General features: G+C 46.7%; 3 protein-coding genes across 4 annotated transcripts in view; 1 reads left to right on the top strand and 2 right to left on the bottom strand.

Annotated features, from left to right (window-relative positions):
• The window catches only part of PTPN23 (protein tyrosine phosphatase, non-receptor type 23), a 60,184-nt gene extending 47,912 nt beyond the window's left edge, over window positions 1-12,272 (bottom strand). Inside the window, exon 1 of one of the 2 annotated variants that reach the window (XM_008572139.1) lies at window positions 12,034-12,272. In XM_008572139.1, coding sequence (XP_008570361.1) covers window positions 12,034-12,117 — 84 coding nt within the window. In that variant the 5' untranslated portion in view covers window positions 12,118-12,272. The remainder of the gene's footprint in view (window positions 1-12,033) is intronic. The other variant, XM_008572138.1, reaches the window with a different exon arrangement.
• On the bottom strand, window positions 12,202-22,450 carry LOC103590026 (60S ribosomal protein L36a-like). Its single transcript, XM_008572141.1, has 2 exons — window positions 22,371-22,450; window positions 12,202-13,439 (listed from the first exon to the last, which is right to left on the bottom strand). Exon 2 carries the CDS (start codon window positions 13,408-13,410, stop codon window positions 13,093-13,095), a length of 318 nt encoding a protein of 105 aa, XP_008570363.1. The 5' UTR covers window positions 13,411-13,439; window positions 22,371-22,450; the 3' UTR covers window positions 12,202-13,092.
• Window positions 22,451-25,036: 2,586 nt separating this feature from the next.
• LOC103590024 (15 kDa protein B-like) overlaps window positions 25,037-26,317 on the top strand; it is a 4,580-nt gene continuing 3,299 nt past the window's right edge. Inside the window, exons 1-2 of the mRNA XM_008572137.1 lie at window positions 25,037-25,213; window positions 25,887-25,988. Coding sequence (XP_008570359.1) covers window positions 25,037-25,213; window positions 25,887-25,988 — 279 coding nt within the window. The remainder of the gene's footprint in view (window positions 25,214-25,886; window positions 25,989-26,317) is intronic.

The raw sequence follows: 26,317 nt of genomic DNA, 5'->3' as shown, positions 1-26,317 counted from the left end.
CCCACAAGGGACCCCCGGCTGGACCGGGGTCTCTTCCCGCTCGGTTTTGTCGGCCTCTGGCTCAGGGAGGCCCGACAGGGGGAGCTCTTCTAGATTAAAAGGACAGAATAACTAAATATAATATGAGAATCTTAATTATATCTGAGAATAATAGTTAAAATCTAAATATAAATGGTAGTAGAGAATCGTAGATTTTCGTAGTTGTGGATAATAATACTGTGGTTATGTAGGTGAATGTCCTTACTCTTAGGCAATACATGCTGAGATGTGTGTGGGAGAAAACTCACTTTCAAAGGGTTCATGGGATCTATATCTATCTACCTACCTAGAGAAAACAAACATGGTGAAATATAACCATCAAAACTGGGTAGTGAGAATTTGGTGAGCGCTACATTACTCTTTCCAATTTTCCCTATGTTTGAAATTTGGAAAACAAATGTTTTTTTTTTTTTTTTCCTTTTTGTCTTTTTTACTGACCGGTAACGGGATCGCAACCCTCGGTGTCGCACCCGTACCGGGGACCGGCAATGGGATCGCAACCCTCGGTGTTGTGCCCGCACCGCGCTCAGCCAGTGAGCAGGAACTGGTCTCCGCATGGGATCCGAACCCTCGGCGGGAGCGCTGCCACGCTCCCAAGCGGCGCACTCTCCAGTGCGCCACCAGGCTGGCCCGGAAAACAAATGTTTTAAGAGTTGCTGATGGGCCAGCCTGTGGCTCACTTGGGAGAGTGTGGTGCTGATAACACCAAGGCCACAGGTTCGGATCCCTATATAGGGATGGCCAGTTAGCTCACTTGGGAGAGTGTGGTGCTGACAACACCAAGTCAAGGGTTAAGATCCCCTTACCAGTCATGTTTTAAAAAAAAAAAAAGTTTCTGAACCGTTAAATGGTACCTTGATATGGACTGAATTGTGTCCCCTAAGTTTTACGTATTAGAAGCTTGATCGGGGGCTGGCCAGTTAGCTCAGATGGTTAGAGTGCAGCCTTGTAACACCAAGGTCACAGGTTTGGACCCCTGCACTGGCCAGTCACCAAAAAAAAAAAAAAGCAATTTATATTAAAATCAAAATAAAACAACAACAACAACAAAAAGCAGCAGATCCCACAGTGACTTAAGAGGGTGGGAAATCCTATTATGGTAATTGAAAGGTGGGATCCTGAAGAGGTGATTGGATCCTAAGGACCATGCCCTAATGAATAGATTAATAATGGTGGTAAGGGCTGTGGTTCTGAGGGCTTTGAAATGAGAGCACATGAGAATCTCTCTCTGCTCCTACCTTTCTTGCAATGTGATACCCTGTGTCACCATCAAAGAAGACCCTCACCAGATGTGTTCCCTAGAGTTTAGACTTCCCAGTCTCTGAAACGGTAAGCAATAAATTTTGTTTTCTTTATAAATTATCCAGTTCCAGGTATTTTTGTTATAAGCAACAGAAACAGACTAATACATGTTTGAAAAACACTGTCAGTGGTTTTTAGCCTTTTATGTGTCCTTTGAGAATATGATAAAAGCCATGAAAGGGCCAGCCCGTGGCTCACTCAGGAGAGTGTGGTGCTGATAACACCAAGGCCCCAGGTTCGGATCCCATATAGGGATGGCCGGTTAGCTCACTGGGTGAGCGTGGTGCTGACAACACCAAGTCAAGGGTTAAGATCCCCTTACCGGTAATCTTTTAAAAAAAAAGCCATGAAAGAAACCCCGCTAGAAATATTCAACTATGCACAGACACAAAAATTTACCAATCACAGACACTTTGAAGCCCATTTATGGGCTCCTGGTTAACAATCATCACTCTGATCTATCCATCTCCTCCCCCCTTACCTGTTCCCCCACCGAATAAAATTAAAAAGTAACCACAGCTTTAAGTTAAAACTTGACAGTCTAAATGGGAGCATGTTCTTTTAGTAAGAGGTTTTAGTATACCCACCCACAGGTTAGAGAAAATGAGTAAAAGTGTAGCCTAGAGGCCTAAGGAATCAGACTGATATCTGTGAGTCCCAGAAACAAGGTTTCACATGACATCACTAAGTACATCTGTCCCTGCTGCTCAGACAATGGCTAAGTAGAGAGAGATGCTGTCCCCACCTCTGGCAAATTATCCCTAGAGGTCACCTTCTACCTGTGTCTCATTCCTCCTCTAAGATCATCAGCAGCAGACACTTAACTGAGCTCTTAACATGGTCCAGACACTGTGCTGAGTACTAACAGTCATTCCATCCTTACAACCCAAAAAGGTGGATACTGTTATCACCATTTTACAGATGAGGAAATGAGGAAACTGAGGCAAGGAGGTTATGGAATTTGCACAGGTCACAGTGCTAATAACTGATGGGGCAATGACTGAAACCCAAGCATTTGGGCTCCAGAGCCCATGTTCTTAACCACACATTAGACCAGTCCATTACTATTATTTTTAACATGGTCCTCAAAAACAACTCTGAAAAACGGGCAGAGAAAATGAATCTCTAGCCATACAGTGAGTCAATGGAGCAGCCTGGATATTTTTTAAACCCTGAAAAAATTCTCTATGACTGCTGATCACTCCCCTGCTGGGAAAAAAAAAAAAAAAGGAAAGGAAAGGGGCTGGCTGAAGGTCCTAGAGTACAAGGCAGATACCTTGTCCCAGTGTTTGCATGGCCTGAGATTCTGCAGAACTCACAACAGTCTGGCCAGGAATTTGAAGCTCCTGGTAGAGCCTGAGAAGGCAGGCCCAGCAGCAGACCAAGAGTAAGAAACCAGAGACACTGACAGGACCGCAGTGTACCTACATGACTAACAGGCAGTGGGGGTGGGACAAGGACAGGAGAACCTCCAAAATCAGCCAGGCTTTGGAGCAGTTGGGGATCCTTTTCTAAGGGAATGAAAGAAGACTAATGGACAGGTCTATGTTAAATGAAAGCATGTCCAGGGATTACAGGCACTAAAAGAAGAAGAAGAAAAAAAAAAAAAGGAAAGGAAGGAGTTGCAAGTGAATACAGTAAAAGAGACTGGTAAGGCCATTTCCAGAGAGAAATACCAAGACAGGGTTTTAAGTCCTGGCTATGCCTCTGAGTTGCTGTGAGATCCTGGCTTGGTTTTTTTCATTTTTAAAATGGGGTTAATATTACCTGCTATGTCTAACTCACAGAGGACTTGAGCTATTTCCTAAACAGGGAAAGACAATGCTCAGCTAAAAATATTGTTTATAATATGCCAAGACCTATACTAAGGACTCACAGGCATTAACTCTTGACTCTCATAAGCTTATGAGGTAAAGTACATATTAGTTACATGTTACAGGTCAGAAAAGTGAAGACCAGATTAGTTATGTAATCATTCATAGCAGCTGAAAGTCATTCAGTTATGAAGGAGGGATCTAAAGCAAGGTCTGATTCCAATGGCTATGCTATATCCATAATGTTACTCTGCTCTTTTACTGAGCAACAAACGGCACAGAATTATGTAGCTGGATGAGATCACTAGAATCATCCATCCTGCGTCCTGCCATTATTTTGCAGGTTAGAAAAATGGGAAACCAGGGCCAGCCCATGGCTCACTCGGGAGAGTGCGGTGCTGGCAGCACCAAGGCCCCGGGTTCGGATCCCACATAGGCATGGCCGGTTCGCTCACTGGCTGAGCGTGGTGCTGACAACACCAAGTCAAGGGTTAGGATCCCCTTACCGGTCATCTTTTAAAAAAAAAAAAAGAAAAATGGGAAACCAGAAATGAGCAATGGCAGTGCTAGGACCCTAAGCTAGACTTCCTGACTCCTGCGCCAGGGAAAGTCCCTCTGCATCACCTTCCCTTGTACTAGCATGTTCTCATTTCTCTATGTATGCTTTGCTCTTACTTTGATATAACATCTTGGAATTTCATGGTGCTAATTAAAGCAATAAGCCAAGAAAAAGAGGCATCCCATGTGTATTACCTATGTTCACCATATGCATTGTAGTGGATTGAACTGTGTCCCCGCAAAACTCACTGAAGCTTAAATTGTGTTCCCAAGTTTTATGTGTTAGAAACTTAGCCCCCACTGTGACTGTTAAGAGGGTGGGAAATCCTATTATGGTAATTAAAAGGTGGAGCCTTGAAGAGGTGATTGGATTGTAGGACCGTGCAGAAGTGAATGGATTAAAAATGGTGGTCAGGGTTGTGGTTCTGAGGACTTTATTATTTATTTATTTATTTATTTATTTTTAAAGATGACCGGTAAGAGGATCTCAACCCTTGGCTTGGTGTTGTCAACACCATGCTCAGCTAGTGAGCCAACCGGCCATCCCTATATAGGATCCGAACGCGTGGCCTTGGTGTTATCAGCACCGCACTCTCCCGAGTGAGCCATGGGCCGGCCCTCTGAGGACTTTAAAAGAGGAGAGTCTCTCTCTTCTGTCTCCCTGCTCTCTCTGCTTCTACCATCTTGCAATGTGAGACCCCTAGGTCACTGTCACCACCACCAGATGGACTTTGGACTTCCCAGCCTCAGAAACTGTAAGCAATAAACTTCATTTTCTTGTAAATTACCCAGTTCTATGTATTTTGTTATAAACAACAAAAACAGACTAATACATGCATTATGTTTCTTTTTTCTCTGCTTCTAGACGTGACTCAAATATAGGGCATTCCTTGGGCTATTCCACAAAAACACATACAAAATTGAGTCCCATATATAGTATTGTTAATTAATACAATATATGTTCAGCTACTGAATTTCAAATGAGACTAATTTTATCAAAGAAACGAGTATTGCTAAGAGAAATCTTCAGCCCTTTGGTCCATGTCAGCAAGCCAGAGAAAATCATAGGTCAAGAGTACCAGGGATGAGAACAGACCTTCATCCTTCCCTAGTCTAACCCCTACATAATACTCAAGATCTCTCTCTCACATTCCTTCTGTAGTGGGTTGAATTATGTCTCCCCAAAACTCATTGAAGCTTGAATTGTATCCCCCATGTTTTATGTATTAGAAACTTAGCCCCCACCTTGACTGTTAAGGTGGTAAATCCTATTACGGTAATTGAAAGGTGGAGCCTTGAAGAGGTGATTGGATTGCAGGATCCTGCAGTAGTGAATGGATTAAAAACGGTGGTCAGGGGTGTGGTTCTGAGGGCTTTAAAAAAAAGAGGAGAGGGGCCGGCCCGGTGGCGCACTGCTACAGTGCACCGCTTGAGAGCGCAGCATCGCTCCCGCCGAGGGTTCGGATCCCACATACAGACCAGTTCCCGCTCACTGGCTGAGTGAGGTGCGGGTGCAACGCTGAGGGTTGCGATCCCGTTGCCGGTCCCGGTCCGGTACGGGCGCGACACTGAGGGTTGCGATCTGTTGCCAGACACGAAAAAAGACAAAAAAAAAAAAAAAAAAAAAAAGAGGAGAGTCTGTCTCTCTCTCTCTGCTCTCTCTGCTTCCACCATCTTGCAATGTGAGACCCCTCAGTCACTATCACCACCACCAAATGGACTTTGGACTTCCCAGCCTCAGACACTGTAAGAAATAAATGTCATATTTCTTTATAAATCACCCAGTTTCAGGTATTTTGTTATAAGCAACAAAGACAAACTAATACACCTTCTGAATGGCCCCCTGGCCTGTCTAAACAACACAAGTGAGGAAAACTCACGTTACATCTCCCAGAGGGTGCTAGAACTAGACTAGGTCTTTCAACCAATACTTGTTAGCTGCTCCCTGTACACAAATATTTATTACTTCCCGAGTAAAGGAAAGAATCTGGTCTAAACCCTAAGTGAAATGGATATAGGCCTTTGGTGTATAAGATTAAAGTCAGAGAAGAATGAAGTGGACAATCCAGGTCATCTGTGCCTGCAGCCATTCTGCTATAAAACATAAGTGGGCAGATAGGCTCAGGCAGAACAGCTTGTTTACTCCAAATCTGTGATAAGAGATAAAACAGGTCACCACCAGGGGTAACAGGCAATGTCCCATCCTCCTCACTGCTGAGCAGCCAGGGGCCTTTTAGGCCTCTGATTCTTTCATCTACCTTCGTGTGTGTGTTGATGTGTATGTGTACGCAAATGCACGTGAAAGCTAGTTTCTCACAAGAGTCAACTGTCCCATGGAAAATCTGGAAGGGGGAAAAAGGCTTTATTCAGATATGAATAAGATGAACAGAAAGAAGAATCAACAAGAGTGCACTCTGTGGTGCAGGTCAACCAAGTGACAGGACGGTAAGACCTGTCTGAATTCAGACAAGGGTGGTAAAATTACCAGGCAGCTAAAGGGATCCTGAAGAGATACAGTTCAACCTGGGTGATAAACAGGAGGAAAGAAATTCCAGTAAGGACCAGAGCAAGGGCAATGACCAGATGTGGAAGGAAGAGAGAATGAAAGTTCCCAGTGGAGATGATTGGGGAGTAAAGTTAGAGAGGCAGGCTGAAGCAAGCTGGTGAACAGCAGGCAGTTTTGCTGGAGGACCCCGGTGGGAAAGTAGAGGTTTAGAGATCAATTCAGCCAGAGTAGGAAAAGGGGAGAGGAGAAGCCAACTGATAGGCAGGATGGCTACCAACCAGATGGAACATTTGCACTTGAGGATGGGTTACTACATGGATCACTAGAAGGTAAGCTCCATGAAGGCAGGGATTTTTGTCACCATTGTATTCCCAGGGCTGGCACATGATAGGCACTCAATAACTACTTGTTCAATGAATAAATCAGGGATGAATGAAACATCTGTGTCAAAATGAGCTTGACTTGAGCTCTACTGCAGTTGGTTAAGGGCAGGTGTTTGGAACAGAAAGAAGAAAGAACACTTGTGTCCAAATCATTCACTGATGAAGAGCAAAAAAGCCATCTTGCATCAGTTTCCAGTGAGTCAGCACTCTGCCTCCAAAGCACAAGTAAAAAGGTACAGGACCAGCAGCACTTCCCCACTAAAAAACTGGCACTAAACTGGCACCTAAAGCTTGGCACTGCAGTTCAAAACCAGCTTGCTCTTTTCCTGGCTCCTATTTCACATTATTCCATAACGGAAGACATGTCTATTGGGAGTGAAAAATCATTACTAACCACCATGAAAGGTTTTATCAAAAGCCCAGTTCTGGGCCGGCCCGTGGCTCACTCGGGAGAGTGTGGTGCTGATAACATCAAGGCCCCGGGTTCGGATCCCATATAGGGATGGCCGGTTCGCTCACTGGCTGAGCGTGGTGCTGACAACACCAAGTCAAGGGTTAAGATCCCCTTACCGGTCATCTTTTAAAAAAATAAAAGTAAATAATTAAATAAATAAAATAAAGTGCTTTCTGAGGAGAATTCTAAAGGCATCAAACACCAGCGAAAGTTTTGTTTATGTTTGGCTGCACCGATACACGGTTTGGGCACTCGAACCCAGCAACATTTCTCCGTCCCACCTTCTAAGGAATGTATGGAGGGAGGAAAGCCTAGCATCATCGGTGGCAGGAGAACTCAGGCCCAGCCATGGAGAGCCCAGAAACGTGTGCTTTCTCCCTCATCCACCTCGCCTCCTCCCCACCGGCCTTCACTGCCTGGCTCCGCCCCCTACTTCTCGTTCCACTCTGTCATCCACAACCCCTAAGCCACACCGAAGGATCAGCTGTACTCTTTCCAAAGCACCCTTTCTGGCCACCGGATGGATCTTTCCCAAGATGTCTGAGTCGCCCAGTTCTCACAAAGAAACCCTTTCTCTGTCTAGAAAATGCCTATTCATCCTTTAAAACCCACCACTGGCAAGCCTTCCCTGATGGACCTTCTTAGGTTGGCACTTCTGTACACTGCAAATACTTCCATTTTTTTTTCCCCCCTTTGGTGGCTGGCTGGTAAGGAATACTTCCACTCTTACACTGTCATCACTCTAATTTTTTAATTTCTTCTTCTAGACTACAAATTCCTTGAAAAAAAAAAAAGGACTCTTATTTGTCTGTACTATTAGGGCTCAGCATAGCACTGACATAAACAGAACCAATTTTTACCCCACTAACCTAAATTAAATTCTACCCCTCAGCTCCAAGTGACTAGTAGAGGTTCCCACAGCTCAGAAAAAGGATAGAGAAAAACAAGATACCAGTGGCAGAAGGCAGAGCAGGGGCTCTACAGTTGGGGAGGGGGATCCAGCTCAGGAAGAGTTCATAGGCTGCAGTGGCTTCAGCAGAGTCTCTTCCGATGTCTAGGAAAAGAACTTTTTTTTTTTTTTTTTTTAAAGATGACCGGTAAGGGGATCTTAACCCTTGACTTGGTGTTGTCAGCACCACGCTCACCCAGTGAGCAACCGGCCATCCCTATATGGGATCCGAACCCGTGGCCTTGGTGTTATCGGCACCACACTCTCCCGAGTGAGCCACAGGCCTGCAAGGAAAAGAACTTTCTTAAGCATCTGATACCGCCTCAGGCTAACTGGCTAACAAGCAACTCCTCTCAGGGAGGCCCAGGTGTTCCCAGGGAAATCAATGCTTACACAATATCTTGTTGGCTAGGTGTGAGTGACCACAGCAGCAAAGGCTAAGTTCAAACAAAAATATCTCCTAGGAGTTTCTGGGCTAAGATTGTATCCACTAGATTTCCATGTATTTATGATCACTATTTCTAAATTCCTTCTCAGCTGTCATTTAGTCATTTGCGAAACATTTTCCTGACTGACAACTATGTACAAGGGACCCTGTAGACTATGAGGAACACAGTGATGCTACTCAGTTAACTAACAATTGAACTTTGGGGTGAGGGAGGTAAAAACATGGCACACACAACTGTCACCAGGGAAAGGAGGAAAAGAGTTAGGGGGATCCAGAGAAGGGAAAGATCAACCCAGACAAAATAATTCAGAAAGGCTTTGTGGAAAAGAAAGCTTATGCTGGACCTTGAAAGATGGACAAAACCAATATACAGAGATTAAAGAAGGGCTCGACTTCTGGTCAGGATGGCAGAACAGATGGTCACCAGCGTCACTCTCTCCCACAAATCAACCAATTTACAACTATAAAAAAGCAACAACAGCCAAGCTGGGGCTGCTAGAGCTCAGGGGAAGAGGAGGAAAGACCTACGGAGTGCATGAAGGCAGGAGAAGCCATGATGAGAGAAAGAAAAAACCACTCCGACTGTTTTGAATCCCAGCCACTTGCAGGCTGGAGCTGCTGAGTGCACCGAGCAGGAGCTGACAAAAGCTACACCTGTGCCCTTTGGATGAAGTTGCTTGGAGGTGGCAGGGGAGAAGAGGGCCTCGGTGGCCCCCAGGCCAGCAAGACCACTAATAGGGTTCCTGTGGACCCACACCGGAGCGAGAAGCCACAACAACTGAAAAAAAGGAGCCACTCAGAGGCCGGTGAGTCATCGTGAGGGACCCCCATGGGAAGTGTTTGGAGCACAGGCAGTGGGGTAGACGGGCCCACAGGGGGAACAATGCGGCACAGCAAGGACAGCTGATCTGCCCTCCAATCAGCATAGGACCACTCAGAGGAGACTGGTCAGGAATACAGAATTACATGGGGTGCAGTTTGATGAAAATACTCAGGCCCAGACCAGAGTGTCTATACAACCCAGGTGCACCAGATTTCTCTAGACCCAGAAGTACCTATAAAATCAACCATTAAAACCTGAGCTGCACAGAAAGCCTTCTCTAGGGAATCAGCAGCAAAGCAGCAATTTAGCTCAACCATACAGCTTAAGTACTGGTCCCCACAAGAAATTCCCCCATTTTAGAAGTAAGCAAAGGACAACAAATTAGTTCCAGCGCAGAGTTTAAGTGGTGGGAACAGCAAATAATTCAACACAGAACTGAAAGAAAAAACAAAGTACCCACAACCAGAGACAAAGTCTGATACTAACTAGCAAAGGTCTCATTTCACCAAAGAATACCTATAACACCCAGAAGGACCAAAAGTCCCATGGGCTACCAAGCCAGAAAGGGGGAAGGGCCAAGGACCCTCAGCCATGTCCCCCGACACCCACAACCAGTTCCCAGGGTGGGGGCCTTGGGCCTTGGCCACACCCCCCAACACCCACAACCAGCCCAGTGATGACCACTGAGCTGCCATAGGAAGCACCCCGGGCTCTCCTGAGCTGGGGCAGTGGGGGCCCGAGGGCCTAGGCCATGCCCCCCTGACACACGCATCCAGCCCAGCAACGACCACCAAGCCACAGCAAGAAGGGCCCCGGGTTCCGAGCTGGGGTGGTCAGGGGTGAGGGCTTTTACCATGCCCCCTGACATCTGCACCCAGCCCGACAATGACCAAGCCACCACTGGAAGCCCTCCAGTCTCTCCTGTGGGAATGAAGGGGGTGCTACAGGTCTCAATCCCGCCCCTCCTCCTTCCTCCTTCTTCCATTACATTTCCTTCCCCTTTCCCCTCTCCCCCACCCTCCCAACTGCTCCACGATAACATCATAGAATGTAAAAAGTATAATAATACAATTTAAAAAATAAATAAATAAAAAGAAGGGCCCCATCACCACAGGGCAAAAAATGAGAGCTCTTCTAGGCAAGAGGAATTCCACGACCAAAGGCACAGAAGAGGAAACACACAGAGCACAACAGGGGAACAGCAAGTGGCTGTGAACAGAATCGGGGATATCTGTATCAGAAGCACATATGTAATAGATCAAGAACACAGTAGGGCCTCAATAAATGCTGAAAGAACTGGGCTAAGTCAGTGAGAACTCTGAATGGGAAACTAAAGATATTGGCTTTATTATGTGAAACTAAAAAACAAGAGCTGTGCTGTTTTAGAAGAATTAACCTAATTGTACTTGCATAAAAGAACAGATGGGGGCCGGCCTGTGGCTCACTTGGGAGAGCGTGGTGCTGACAACACAAAATCAAGGGTTAAGATCCCCTTACTGGTCATCTTTAAAAAAAAAAAGAAAAAGAAAAAAAAGAGCAGATGGATCCATTCTTGCTCTCTTTTGATAAAAATAAAATTTAAAAATTAAAAAAGAGCAGATAGAGAGGAGAGCAAAGTCTGGGGAAGAGTCACAAAATTCTGGAATTTTAGATCAATTAGTCCAATTTCCTGGTTTTACAGACGAGAAACAAGAGGCCCAAAGAGGCTAAATGATAGACTCAAAGAAATACAGTGTTTGAACTAAGGCGGTGGTGGTAAGAAGAGAAGATGAGAGACAGCTTCTTGAGAAACTTCCATATCTATTTTCTTCCTCCTATTTCTTTTCTTAAGCACCCGGCTAGACTGTCAGCGACTTACTCTGAAAGCTGCTGTGCTAAAACCACAAAGCCCCTCACCTGCAACAGTCTCCTGGTTGTTCCTTTTCACTTCTGCTCTGGCCCTCAATGCTACCATGTGGCCTTTCCCAAAGCAGCAGATGTCTCAGAGGGCCCCTGATGCTCAGTTACCACATCTGATCTCTCCATAGTGGTCCCTTGCCTCTGCCAACGTCAAGCCTGTCTGCTCTATCCAATACAATGACTGGTAAAGTTCTCTTCAAGAGCTACAACACTTTATGACCTCCAGATAGTTATGAAAAGCAATAGCCCTCCTAAAAACGACATGCAATTGCATCTCTTGGTCCAAAGGGGCTTCCAAATAGGATTCTCCTGAGACCATACAGAATTGCAGCTAGTGTCAGAGAGACCCCCACCGCTGGGGGCAGGCATCCTGCTGGGCCACCAGGGCTCCAGTCTTAAACACACAACCTGAGCCATAATCAGCCTCTGTCCCAGTCGGGTCGTGGACTGACAGAGGACCGAGGGCCGCACCCAGCCGTTGAATCTGCACAGTCGGGGCAGTCCACCGCTCCCCGCGGGGCGGTCCTGGAGTGGAGGAGGGGCGGGGCAGAACTGGGTCCAGAGCGTCACACAGAGGAAGTGTGGTGCCTCGGTGGGAACTGCCGACGGTCGAGGGTAGAAGTCGGGAAGCGGGTTCCTACGAGGATGTGAGTGCTAGCCCAGGGCGAGCAGGGAGGGAAAGGATGGTCTTCGGGAGCGGGGGACAGGCCAGGCTGAGAAAAACCGGCAGCGGCCCCTCCTGGCTTCACCGGGCCATGCGACAGGGCCTGGGGAGGGGATGGGCGCGCAAGGGGTGTCACGCGCTGGCATACGACAGAGATACGCGGCGGATGGGAAGAAGGTGAGAGGTACGCTCACCTTCTTCACGGCTGGCTGGAAGTTAAAGTCACCGGCTTCCTTCAGGTCCAGCCAGATCATGGGCATACGGGGCACGGCCTCCATGGCGGCTGAAGCCCGCCGGACACCCAACCGCTCCCGAAGCTGCTTCAGCGCCTGGCTCGGCCGCACGCACAGCCCCGCCCCTCCGTGCCGGAAGTCGCTCGTCACGAGGGGACAAGAAAAAAAAGCCCCACGGCCTGCTGGGAGATGCAGTCCTCGCCTGCGCAGCCTTTCTCACGGGGGCCCAGTTTCCGTTGCGCATGCTCAGTTTTCTTCGCGCGAGGGCGTGGAGGGGAAATCTACCCCCGCAGGCGAAAGGGTTTCTGGGAAGAGTAATCTTCCTCCACTAAGCGGAGAGGGGCGGTGCAGACGCGTTTTCTGCTGCCGGGCGAAGCTGACCCCTCGGCCTGGCCCGCTGCGCTCCTCCGTCTGGTGGAGGGCGTCAGTCCCAAGTATTGTCGAGGGCCGTGGGGGACTGGGGCAGGTGCTGTGGTAGAGAGAATGTGGCGGCAGATCGCCCGAAAGAGGTGACGTGAAAACAGTCTTGCGGGAGGCTGCGAGGGGGCGCCCGGCCCGAGGCAGTGGGGCTAAGAAGAGAGCGAGGGGTTTCATTTCAAGTGCTGCGAAGCCTTTCGAGCTTTGGGACAGAGGGTGACTGGTCGGGACTGTCACACTCAGGCCAGCCTGGAGGGCCGGGTACTGCCTAAAGAGAGATTGACGCGTCCACTTGCGGTGACAGGGAAGGAGCTCCTAGATGGATTGTAAGGAGCGAGAAAAGGAGGCGCAGAGCAATGCCGGTAGATGGGGGGTGAACGTGTACGGGCAACCCGCACTGTCTACAACAGGAACACGGGGCGAACAACGGTAGTTGCCTCTGGAGAGGGGACCTGGGGAGCAGGAATTTTTTTCTTTTGCCCCCACAAGGGAAATTTTATTGATGGCACTTGTTTATTCCCTCCCAAAAGACCAACTGTAACCAAATGAAGTGAACATAACCTCAAGATTTTATTGTTTTCACAATAAAACAAATGATGAAGCTTAGAACTGGATCATTTGGCCCTTTCTCTTATCTCCTCGCGGTTCAAAATGCTTGCATCTCTCAACAGCCAGCATTCTCTTACATCTGTCGTTAGGCTCAATGCACTCAAACCTCAGCACACTCTTCTTTGTAGTTTTAGCCTTTTTCCGGAAAATCGGCTTAGTCTGCCCACCATAGTCACTCTGCTTCCTGTCATAACGCCGCTTTCCCTGGGCATACAGAGAATCCTTGCCTTTCTTGTACTGGGTTACTGTGTGGGGTTGGTGCTTGCCACACTTCTTACAGAAAGTCCGGCGAGTTTTAGGAACGTTCACCATGTTTGCTGGAGCGCTCTAGGCACGGAAAGCTGGAGGAGGAATTTTTAAATCACATTAGATAGATGATAGATAGATAGATAGATAGATAGATAGATAGATAGATAGATAGATATAACCTAATTTTAGAAATACATTTTAAAATCATTTATTGCCTAGTTTTAGAAATAAATACAGATGCTCCTCGACCTACAATGGAGTTATATCCAGATAAACTTATTGTAAGTCGAAAATATCATAAGTCTAAGATGCATTTAATACCCAGATAAACCCATCGTACGGTAGAACAATCTTAAGTCGGGAACTGTCTGTAATAGAGAATGGTGGTTGCCAGTAGAATGAGGGAGGGGGGAATGGGGAGTTATTGTTTAATGAGTACAGAGTTTCAGTTTTGCATGATGTAAACATTCTGGAGATAGATGGTGGTTACCATAGCACAACAGTGTGAATGGACCTAATGCTGAATTGTACACTTAAAAATGGTTAAAATTGTAAACTTTCAGTTAGGTATATTTTACTACAATTAAAAAAAAGAAAGAAAGAAAATGCAAGACCTTGCAGATAAAAAGAAAAATTTACCAGCATCTTAAAACAGTTAGTTTCTGGAAGACTATCTTGATGTCACCTGGTCAGAAGTGGAATCGATGAGGACAAGGCTCTTGCCCTGCAACATCCCAACCATGAGGAAGGAGGAGAAAGTTGCCCCAACCCAATTTATAGTAAATGAAATGCAGAAGTGTAAACCAGCCTGCCTCGAGGCTCTCTGATGGTGAGGCAGTGATCAGCCATAAGGGAGTTGCAAGACCTAGCTTGGTCCAGAGCAGGCTGGGGAGTGGGAGACTATGGTATAGTGTTACTGAGTAAGGAAGGAGGCAGCAGTTTGGCCACAGAATACAGACAGCCCAGGACCCAGACATGAGGCCAGCAGGAAGTCAGGATGAAGCAGTCGCAAGTCAGTATGGGGTAGAACAGAAAGAGAGGCAGGATACTGGTCAGCTGCCTCCACGCCCCCAAAAAAGGGCAGGGAGGGGAGGAGTAGGAAGCCCTAATTTGGGCCATACAAAATAGGGAAGACCTATAGAGGTGGGCATCCCAGGTGGATGGAACTTCTCCAGGATTCAAAGGAGCCAGGCAGATGGGTTCTTTTCTCATGAGCTTCCTAGAGTGACACCTTTGGCCATACTATCTTTCCTTCCCTTGGCCCTCCTCTCATCTGTAAAATGAGAATACCTTGGCCCCACATTGTGATTCTGGGGTTGAACTACAACAATAGACATAACATATTCTATGAGTTTCAGAGTGTATGAGTTTGCTAGAGTTGCCATAACAAAGTACCATAATTTGAGTGAATCTTAAACAACAGAAATTAATTTTTTCACAATTCTTTTCTTTTTTTTTTTTTTTTTGCAGCTGGCTAGTATGGGGATCCAAACCCTTGACCTTGGTGTTACCAACACTGTGCTGTAACCGACTAAACCAACCTGCCAGCCTGATTTTCTCACAATTTTGGACACGAAGTTTGAGATCAAGGTGTCAGCAGGGTTGTTTTTTTCCCAAGGTCTCTCTCTTTGGCTTGTCAATGGCCATCTTCTCCCTGTGTCCATGGTGACCCTATCTCCAGATACAGTCACGTCCTGAGGTATTGGAGGTTAGGATTTCAACATATGAATATGGGGGTGACACAATTTCACCCATAACATGGTCACAGTGACCTGAAGGATGATTGCTGTGAAAGACCAAGGGGCCCTTCATAGGCCTCGAATGCTGAGGTCATGGGGTGGGGATGGGCCAGTGGAGGTGAGGCAGCAGAAGGGATGTGTCTGTGTCAGGGGGTGCTCTTCTAACACATATTTTCTGGCAGAATTGGAAGCTAGAGGAAGCATAAGACTAAATGAAACTGAGGACGAGTCACCCCATCACAAGGGAGCAGCAAATACCCCATTCAGCCAGGCCAGTTCACCCTTTTCTCAACCTCCCAATCACACAGCAGAGCCAGATAGGCCCTCAAAGACACACAGACACTTCCCCTATTTTACCAACATGGAAACTGAGGACCTAGATGGGAAGGGGACCACCCAAAGTCTCTCAACAAGTGAATGTAAGAGTCCAGGCTGGGCCTGGATCTCCTCTCTTTCAGTTTATTTATTCAACAAATATTTATTCAGCACCCACAGTATCCTAGACCTTGTTCTATGTGCTGTTTAACAAAACAGGTGAAGATCTCTGCCCTCATGCGGTCACATTCTAGTGAGGGGAGATAGATATTAACACAAAAAAGAATAGACAGTATGGTAGATGGCAACATCTGCTATAGTAAGAAGAAAAATTAACCAAGGAGAGAAGAATGAGAGCATGGGAAGGGAGACGTGCAATTTCATATTGGGTGGTCAGGAAAGGCTTCACTGATAAGGTGCTATTTGAGCAGAGATCCGAAAGGAGCGAAGGAACAAGCCAGGGGCATAGCTAGGGGAAGAATGTTTTAGAAAGAGGGATCAGCAAATGTGAGGGCCCTGAGCCAGGACTGTGCCTGAAGACAGCAAGAAGGTGAGAATGGCCGAGGCTGAGTGAGTGTGAAGAATAGCAGGAGATGGGTCAGAGAGGCAATGGGGAGGGGTGAGGCAGGGGGTTGCAGATGGAGTAGGGTCTGGAAGGCCATGGTGAGGACTTGGATTTTTCTTTGGATGAGCTGGGGAACAATGAGAGGGTTTGGAACAAACCCAGGAATATGATCTGACCTAAATTTTTTAAGGATTACACTGGCGGCTATATTGATAGACTGAGGAGGGGACTAGGAGGAAGGGCCCAATACCAAGGATTGTGAATTCCTAAGGCACTGTTCTGGGCTCTGTAGAGGGAAGGGTAGAGACAGGAGAACTGCATCACTCAGATCCAGCTTTCCAGGTCTTCCTAGTCAGGTCTGGTATATGCACAAACACAGAAAACATATGAAGGGACTTTAGAAAGAAACATACCACAAGGGTATGGTAGCAGAACAGTTTGGTGTGTTCAGGCCAGCCAAGGAGGCCAGATCATCTCCAAAGAATGGGCTGGGGATAGTGTGAAGCCAGCGGGGGCAGAGAGCTTAATGGGGTTAGGTAGGAGGGAAAGCTTCCTGGAAGGTGATCTGGAGGCTCAATGCAATTCCCACCAAACTCCCAATGTTTTTGGTGGAAGTTAACACACTGTTTCTCAAATTTTCTCTTCAAAAACAAAATTTTAAAAATTTCTTAATTTTCTCATGCTTCTTTGGAAGAGCAAAGGCCTTAGAAAAGCCTAGACAGTCTTCAGAAGAGAAATAGAATGAGACCAGCTCCACCAGATATCTAGACCAGTTAGAAAGCTGAGTAATTGGGACGTTGTGGGTATTTTCTCAGGAATGCAATATTAGACAATCAGAACTGAATAAAGAACCCAGAAGCAGACCCAAGGCACCCAGGTCCACTTAATAGACTCCAGAGGTAATACTGCAGGCCAATGAGGAAAGGAGGGACTACTGAATAAATAATGCAGGTCAACTGGTCATTCGTATGAAAAAAATTAAATTGGAGTCTGTCACAGGTTGAATTGTTTTCCCCCAAAACATATATTGAAACCCTAACCCCTTCGCCAGTATCTGTGAATGTGACCTTATTTGGAAATAGGGTCTTTGCAAATGTAATCAAATTAAGATGAGGTCATTCTGGATTGGGTCCTAATCCAGTGACTGGTTTTGCTGTAGTTTGAATGTTCCCCCCAAGCTTATATTTGAATTTAGCCCCAAATATGGTACTTGAAAGTGGGGCCTTTAAGAGGTGATTGGATTGTGAAGACTATGCCCTTGAGAATGGACTAATCCATTCATGGATTAATGGGTTAATGGTTTTATAGGTTATCAGGGAGTACACTGGTGGCTTTACAAGGAGAGCAAGTGAGCATGCAAAAACATGCTCTTGCCATTCTCTCCATGTGATACCCTGTGTTATCACAGGACTCTGCAGAGGTTCCATGTGCCACCTGGATCTTGGACTTCCCAGCTTCCAAAACTGTACAAAATAAAGTTCATTTCTTCATAAATTACCCAGTTTCAGGTACTCTGTTATAAGCAACAGAAAATGGACTAATATGAGAGTCCTTATAAGAACAAATTCTGCCGGGCCAGTCCATGGCTCACTCGGGAGAGTGTGGTGCTGAGAACACCAAGGCCACGGGTTCAGATCCCATATAGGGATGGCCGGTTAGCTCACTGGGTGAGCGTGGTGCTGACACCACCAAGTCAAGGGTTAAGATCCCCTTACCGGTCATCTTTTTTTTTTAAAAAAAAGAATAAATTCTGCCTTGAGACTGCAACATCAACTCATTCCTGAGTCATCAGCCTGCCAGATGCCCTACAAACTTTGGACCTCCCAACTCCACAACTGTGTGAGCCAATTCCTTAAAATTTATCATCTATCTATCTTTCTATCTTTCTTTCTTTCTTTCTATCTATTTATCTAACTATCTATTTATTATCTATTATCTATATCTGCTTTTGATTCTGTTTCTCTAGAAAACCCTGACTGATATAGACTCCTTCCTCTCACCATGTTTTCAGTAGTGATTGGAGTCAGGAGAGTGGTCATCCTTGGGGGTGGGGGAGAGCAATGATTGGAAGTGGGGGGCATGAGGAGCTTTTGGGCTTCTGTGAATGTTCTGTTTGTTTTCCTTTCTTTTTTAAAAATTTTTTTTTATTTTTTGGCAGCTGGCCAATACAGGGATCAAACCCTGGACCTTGATGTTATCAGCACCACTCTCTAACCAATTGAGCTAACCAGCCAGCCAGAATGTTCTGTTTCTTGACCTGGTTAATTTTGGGAAAAGAAACCAAGCTGTACGCTTCTGTTTTGAGCATTTTTTTGTATATATGTTATATAATTCAATAAAAAGTTGACACAAAAAGTTAATTCCACATAGATTAAGGATCAAAATGAGAAGAGCATATATGAGTATATCTAACTTTTAGAAGATATGGGAGAATAAACTCAAGTAGGGAAGGATTTCTTAAATAAGATATAAAAAGTACCAGCAATGAAGGAAGACCAATAAATTAAACTCCATTTGAGTTGAGAAATTCTGTTGAGCGAAAGACATCATAAAACACAAGAGCCAGCTTGAAGAAGCTCCTACTTGCCAAAACTGGGACAATTTTAGCTTCAAAATAAAATAAAAATAGTAATGGATTATAACCTGTTGAATAAAAGAATACACAAACTTGCATAGGTATAACAAATAAATAGAGGAAAACTTATTTGTAGTAGAAAGTGAACTAACAAGAAAGGATGAAATTAGAAAATCACTATTTGGCAACAATATGAATAATTCAGGCAAAATCATCAATGGACATAAAACCTAGTGGATTTGAGAAGTAAAGTAACAGGGTAACTACATAGGTTTATAGTATCTCCCCTCAAGATACTTATTAAGTACAAAGAGAAAAATATGGAGACTTCATGTGGAGAAACTTGGCAGACCCAACCTTAACCAAGTGATGAAGTTTATTATCACCAGCAATGGGATAAATCTATATCATGTGCCTCCTGATAGGATGATCTGAGGACACAGAACCAAAAATGCATAACCTTAATCTAATCATGAAGAAACATTAGACAAGCCCACATTGAAGAACATTGTAATCATATACATTGTATATTGACAAAATAAAAATTTAAAAAAAAAAAAAAAAAAAGAACATTGTATGAGATACCTGGTCTATAATCTCCAAAAATGTCAATGTTATGAAACATAAAGAAATACTATTCCATATTAAAGGACACTAAAGGGCCGGCCCGTGGCTCACTCGGGAGAGTGTGGTGCTGATAACACCAAGGCCCCGGGTTTGGATCCCATATAGGGATGGCTGGTTAGTTCACTGGGTGAGCATGGTGCTGACAACACCAAGTCAAGGGTTAAGATCCCCTTACCGGTCATCTTTTTAGAAAAAAATAAATAAATAAATAATGGACACTAAAGAGACATAACAACCAAATATAGAACACGATATGGAATTTTCTTTTGCTGTAAAGGATATTACTAGGGCTGGCCTGTGGCTCACTTGGGAGAGTGTGGTGCTGATAACACCAAGGCCATGGGTTCAGATCCCTATATAGGGATGGCTGGTTGGCTCACTTGGGAGACCGTGGTGCTGACAAAAGCAAGCCAAGAGTTAAGATTCCCTTACTGGTCATCTTTAAAAAAAAAAAAAAAAAGGATTTTACTAGGACAATTGGTGAAATCTGAATAAGGTCTGTAGATTAGGTAATGGTAGTGTATCAGTGTTAATTTCCTGATTTCCATCATTGTTCAGTGATATTGTTTACATATAGGAAAGTGTTCTTGTTTTTTTTTTTTTTTTTCCTTTTTGTCTTTTTTCATGACTGGCAACGGGATCGCAACCCTCGGTGTCGCGCCCGCATTGCGCTCAACCAGTGAGCGGACCGGTCTCTATATGGGATCCGAACCCTCGGCGGGAGCACCACTGCACTCCCAAGCGCCACACTCTACCGAGTGCGCCACTGGGCCGGGCCAAAAGTGTTCTTGTTTTTAGAAAATATACATTGAATTATTTAGGAGTCAAAAGGCATCATTCTGCCACTTACTTTCAAGTGGTTTGGGTCTCAGGGAGAGGGCATTAAGTAATGTGTGTGTGTGAGTGTGTGTATATGTATGGGGGGAGAGGAGGACACATATGTAAAATATTAACATTTGGAGAATTTGGGTGAAGGATATGAAGGATTTCTTTGTAGTATTCATGCATGCAACCTTTCCCTATACGTCTGAAATTACATCAGAGTAAAAGGTTAAAAGAAAAACAGAACACCATAAAGGAAGTGAACAGACAAGACCAAATTGGGAGAACTATTTGTGAGACATAACCCCAAAGTGATTACCATCTAGAATATGTTGACAATTCTCATGAGTTCTCAGGAAAGACAAACAGCCCACTAGAAAACTGGGTACACAACTTGGATGGGAACTTACAGGAACAGCCAAAGCCACATGGAAAGATATCCAACTTCGTCAGTAACCAAGGAAATGCAAACACAAACTACACTGAAATCCTACTTTGTACTCATCAGATTGAACATACATCAGACAATAATAAGTGTTGGTGAGGATGCAGAATGACATGGACTCTCATCCACTGTGGATGGAGCTGTAAACTGGAGCCACCACTTTGGAAAATTGGTGTCATCTAGTCAAGTTGGCACTATTGACCCCTGTGACTCACAAGTTCCACTGCTGAGTCTGCATATCCTAGAAGGACTCCTGCCTACAAACACCAGGAGGTGTGTCCATGAAAAATAGTCATAGTCATCCCGATGAGGAAGCAAGGACCCTCCCCCAATGCCACCTCCCCTGGATGAGAATCCAGAACCCTGCATTACAGGTGGGGAAACTGAGGCATGGGAAGGGAAAGGAGCTGCCCAAAATACCATGTGGGCTCTGAGGGAGGGCCAGAAGAGAGGTCTGGTGTGGCAGGCAAAGACAGAAGGGGGAAGAGGGAAGGGGAGGGAGCTCTTCTGGCCTCAGTTCTGGCAAAGTGGAGGCTAGAGCAGGAGGCATCCCCGTTGTACCCCTTGCCCCCTATCCGGATTCCTGGAGTTTGGGGAGAGTACTCTGAGGAAGTCCCCTCCTGTGGGCCCCAAAAGAGGTGGGGACCTGCCCCATCAGAGCAGCAAAGGAGAGGCTGCTCAGTGGTGCAGTGCTCCTTCTCTCTCTGGAGGGTCCTGGGCCCTCCAGGAAGCCTTGGAACATTGGGAACTTTCTTCCTAGGAAAGGCTCTTACACACCGGGTTTGCAAATATGCAGGAAGGTCAGAAGCCTCAGAGGTCCATCCACAAGGACAGAACCCCTCCCTGGCTCCCGGGGGTCACTGCGTCAGTGGATGTCATCAAGGCCACAGTGTTGTCACAACACAGCCACAACCCTTGGAGCCCTTGACTGCAAAAAAGCCCAACAGAAATTTTGAAGTGATGTTTTTTTGCTCAGGACCAGGTTTAATTCTTGGGCAAGGGGTCCTCTTGTACCAGTGTATGTGAATGGAAAGGGAGCAACAGAGGATTAATCTGTCTCCTGCCTAGAACAAACCTCCAAGTTCAGGCCATTGATAGGGAGGGCTTCCAGGGTAGATGGGGCCTTTTGGATTACCCAAGCACACCCTCCTGGATTGCCTGGTGCCAATCAGTGAACAGCAGCACAGCTAAATATGGTAGAACTTTGAGATATCCCAGCCTTTCCAGTGAGAATCTGCAGTAGGGCAGCACCCTCTTGGGGGTGCCAAACCCACTGAGTTAGGGCTGGGGTCAGCCTGCGGGACTCTCAGATGCAGGGCCTTCTTAGCAGAAGTCTCTGTGTCTGTGAGTAGTGGAGCACCTTGTGTCCACAGTGTTGGTGTTGGAACATCAGGTGTGTCTCAATGGGACCAATGTGGCCACAGCCAATTTCTCCACCCAAGTTGACTCGTCCAGGTCACTTGGGCAAGTGTTCCCAGATTCTGTGCCCACCTCCTGACCACTACATTACAGCAATGGGAAGCTGAGGCCCAAGAAGGGCAGAGACTTGCACAAGGCCCCACTGGGATTCTTTCTTCACAATTCTCCAGCCCTTGTGAAAGCCTTTTGCTCCAACAATCTTTTCAAGGGAGCTGTGGAAGCTGCAAGGATGTTCAGAAGGAGTCATAGGGGCCGGCCCCGTGACTCACTCAGCAGAGTGTGGCGCTGGTAGTGCCGGGGCCGCGGGTTCAGATCCTATTTAGGGATGGCCGGTGCGCTCGCTGGCTGAGCGTGGTGCAGACAACACCTTGCCAAGGGTTGCGATCCCCTTACTGGTTTAAAAAAAAAAAAAAAAAAAAGGAGTCATAGGTCTCAGCTGCCTGTAGTGGTAGCTCTATGCAGAGTAGTTGAGAATAATTGTGGTGTGGAACTGCTCACCTGGACTGGATCTCTTACCTTCTGCAGATGGAGGACTTTTCCCTGAGGAGGTCCACTTCATGCTCCCGGCACCCTCCAGCTGCCATCCCAGCTTCAGGCCCCAGGGTTGAGTCACATGCTGGATGGATCTTGGAGAAACCTCTTGCTGGATGCCTGGAACCCTGCCTTCACCCTCTGCAGCTCAGCTCCCAGCAGCTAGACCCCAGCAGCTGAAGGCAGAGCAGCATTGTGAATGATGCTACCCTGGTGTGGTATCTTAGAACCTCCCCTTTCCAACTCTGTGCCTGGCTTTGGTTCTTAACCTCCCAGTGGCTTAGTTTCCTCATCTGCAAAATCAGTTTAATGGAAGTCGCTTTGTCTGTGCCTGGCAGGGATAGCTGCGTCTCTGAGGGATCACTGCAGTAACGGCCATCACATCTGAGACTTCCTCCACCTCATGTGCTGGACAACCTGCTACTCTCTGTAGCAACTGTGTAGAGTACATTTTGATACATGGTTTGCCATCGGGGTGATCAAAAGGATGGGGTCTGGCAGGATGCCGGTCACTGATGCTGTTACTAGAAGTACTCTACTTTTTATTTCTACTTAGTGAAAGTTACATTTATCAACAACACAGTAACTACCCCCTTTTCATATTTCACCATTACACGTCATGCTTGCGTGGCTTTTAGGATGAGACTTGGCTGTATGCTCTGTCCCCTCTCCCCACTTCCAGCTCTGACTTTCTCAGCTCTACCCTTAGCTTTTTTTAAAAAAAAAAAAGACGACCGGTAAGGGGATCTTAACACTTGGCTTGGTGTTGTCAGCACCATGCTCAGCCACTGAGCGAACCGGCCATCCCTATATAGGATCTGAACTCGTGATCTTGGTGTTATCAGCACCACACTCTCCTGAGTGAGCCACAGGCCGGCCCTTACCCTTAGCTTTTGGAGGAAGTATTCTGAGCTGCTCTGTGCCTCAGTTTCCCCACCGAGGAACACCTTCAGTGGGAACACCCTGTAGGTCCAGTTCTCTCAGGTCTCTGAGTCTTCTTTAGGAGAACAAGAGCCCCTCAGTGAAGGGCTGGCTGGGAAATGAAAGGCTGATTCCCACTAGCCAGGGAGCCAAGGAAAATGGGAACCTTCAGGGGAAAGGTGAGGCCCTTGCTGTTCAGCTGCTGCCTGGGGTTGCCTCTCCCAGCAAACAGTGAGTGTCCAGGGGTAGATGGGCAGTGAGGCTGTCCCTGGAGTGTCTGTCACCATCACAGCCACAAAGGACTGGTGAGCCACATATTGTCAGATCTTATGATTTTTCTTTTCTTTTTCTTTGTTTTTGGCAGCTGGCCTGTTCAAGGATCCGAACCTGTGACCTTGGTGTTATAAGTCTGTGCTCCAACCAACTGAGCTAACTGGCCAGCATGATCTTACAATTTTTTAAAATCCAGGCATCCAGATTTTTTTTTTTTTTTTTTTTTAAAGATGACCGGTAAGGGGATCTTAACCCTTGACTTGGTGTTGTCAGCACCATGCTCAGCCACTGAGCGAACCGGCCATCCCTATATAGGATCTGAACCCGTGACCTTGGTGTTATCAGCACCACACTCTCCCGTGTGAGCCATGGGCCAGCCCGGGGCATCCAGATTTTTAAAAGTTGTTTATTTTATTTTATTTATTTATTTAATTTTTTTTAAAGATGACTGGTAAGGGGATTTCAACCCTTGGCTTGGTGTTGTCAGCACCACGCTCAGCCAGTGAGCAAACCGGCCATCCCTATATAGGATCCGAACCCGTGGCCTTGGTGTTATCAGCGCCACACTCTACCAAGTGAGCCACGGGCCGGCCTAAAAATTTTTTTTGTTTTTTTGTTTTTTGGTTTTTTTTAAAAAGATGACCGAGGGGCTGGCCCGGTGGCGCATTCAGTAGAGTGCGGCGCTTGGGAGCACGGCAGCCCTCCTGCTGAGGGTTCGGATCCCATGTAGAGGCCGGTCCGCTCGCTGGTTGAGCACAGTGCGGGTGTGACACCGAGGGTTTCGATCCCGTTACAGGTCATGAAAGAAGACAAAAAGGAAAAAAAAAAAAAAAAAGATGACCGGTAAGGGGATTTTAACCCTTGACTTGGTGTTGTCAGCACCACGCTCAGCCAGTGAGCCAACTGGCCATCCCTATATGGGATCCAAACCCGGGGCCTTGGTGTTATCAGCACCGCACTCTCCCGAGTGAGCCATGGGCCGGCCTAAAAGTTGTTTTTTTAAATGTATGTAACATTGTGTATGTCAACCTGAGCACACCCTCAGATTGGACCACTCTCTGTGAACTCAGCTGAGAAACTGTCATATGCAGAGTTCGTGGATTCTGGGATCAAACAGAACAGCCAGGTAGAGAGCAGAGTCCTGGACTATCAGAGCTGGAGGTGGCCTCCTTGTAGCACAGGTGGGGACACTGAGGCCCAGAGGGAAGAGACTTGCCCAGCGTCACACAGGTCTCCTGTCTGCAACTCAGGGCTCTCGCCTCATTCCTAGGCCCTGGTCTGTTGCCCAAACCTATTGCCTCTTTGCCAATGGTGTTTTGGAACATTGGCCAACAATTGGTTTCTAGCAAAGGAAAGGAGTGGCCCCTTTTCAGGAAGGCACCAGTCCTATATGCTGCAAGGCAGCCCAAGGAACATTTAAAAGGGGCTGAAAGTGGCAGTGAGTCATAGAAGGGACAATGGCAGGGGCCTGGAGGGCTCTAACATTGGTGGTGGGCTTGGCAGTGGTGGCCTGTGTGACCCAGCACCATCCGAGCTATGAGGAGATTGTCACCCAGGCCTTGAAGTTCTACAACGAGGGGAAAAGGGGAGAGCCCCTCTTCCGCCTGCTAGAAGCCATCCCGCCACCTAGCACGGTGAGTATCTGTGGGGCCCAGACCCAGGAAGCTAGTAGTGGAGAAGCAGGTACTACCTGCCTTATACCTGTGAGTATAACAGGCCAGGAAGAATGCCTGGCTCGGGCACAAAGTGCTTGGTTACCATTAACTATTGCAGTTGTTATTACAATGTTCCTTCCACCTGAAGGTTAGATAAAATTGTAATCTCAGACCTGACAGCTAGCTGGCTGGCAAATTCAGGCTTTATCCAACGTGTTGTCTGGGAATCCAGCCTGCACTCAGGCCCTGGGCTTGAGGAAATATATAGAGCTGTTTCAAAGGACAGATGAGAACTGGACTGGTCTTACCAGGACCTTCGAGGGTTTCCAGTTTCCCCTTCCTTCCCGCTGCATTACCTCTCTCTAGGCATCTAAGCCTGCAGGTCATGGATTCTTGTTTCTATTTCACACAGGAGGAAATTGAGGGGCAAAGACAAGATGTGACCCCTCAAGGTTGTACAGCTATTAAGTCGTGTCCTTTAGCTACTTTCCAAAAGCCAGTGCACCTTAAATCTCTGTTGAGGCTGCTCAACAAGCTTTGGTGGAAAGTGCAGACCAGGCCTAAGCCTCTTCCAACTGTATAACCTTAACCTCTCTGTGCCTTTCTCATCTGTAAAAGAGAGACGATCACGAGTTTTCTGTTGCTTCTTTAGAACTCCACTACCAGGATACCACTTAACTTCAAGATTAAAGAGACGGTGTGCATTTCCACCCAGCAGAGACAGCACCAAGAATGTGCCTTCAGGGAGGGTGGGGTGAGTCTCTCATCCCTCCAGCTCCCAGCTCCTGTGAGCAGATGGTACCCTCCTCTCTTGGCCTCCAGGGGACTCTTGTCTACCTCCACCCACCTCACCTGGCCACCTTACCTGAGGTTTGAATGAGGAAGCCTTTTTAAAAATCAGATTTTTAGGGGCCGGCCCGGTGGCACACTGGATAGTGCACCGCTTGGGAAGCGCGGCGGCACTCCCGTCCGAGGGTTTGGATCCCACATACAGACCGGCTCCCGCTCACTGGCTGAGCGAGGCGCGGGAGCAACACCGAGGGGTGCGAACCCGTTGCTTGTCCCTCCTCCGTACCCGCGCAA

The sequence above is a fragment of the Galeopterus variegatus genome, unplaced genomic scaffold (genome assembly GCF_000696425.1).
Source record: "Galeopterus variegatus unplaced genomic scaffold, G_variegatus-3.0.2 Scaffold757, whole genome shotgun sequence".
In the NCBI taxonomy this organism is placed as follows: domain Eukaryota; kingdom Metazoa; phylum Chordata; class Mammalia; order Dermoptera; family Cynocephalidae; genus Galeopterus; species Galeopterus variegatus.
The sequence above is the reverse complement of the archived record's forward strand: the minus strand, read 5'-3'. Positions and strand labels throughout refer to the sequence as shown.

Excerpts from the sequence above, each read along its gene's own strand:
- LOC103590026 (XM_008572141.1), bottom strand. The coding sequence starts at position 13,410 with ATGGTGAACGTTCCTAAAACTCGCCGGACTTTCTGTAAGAAGTGTGGC.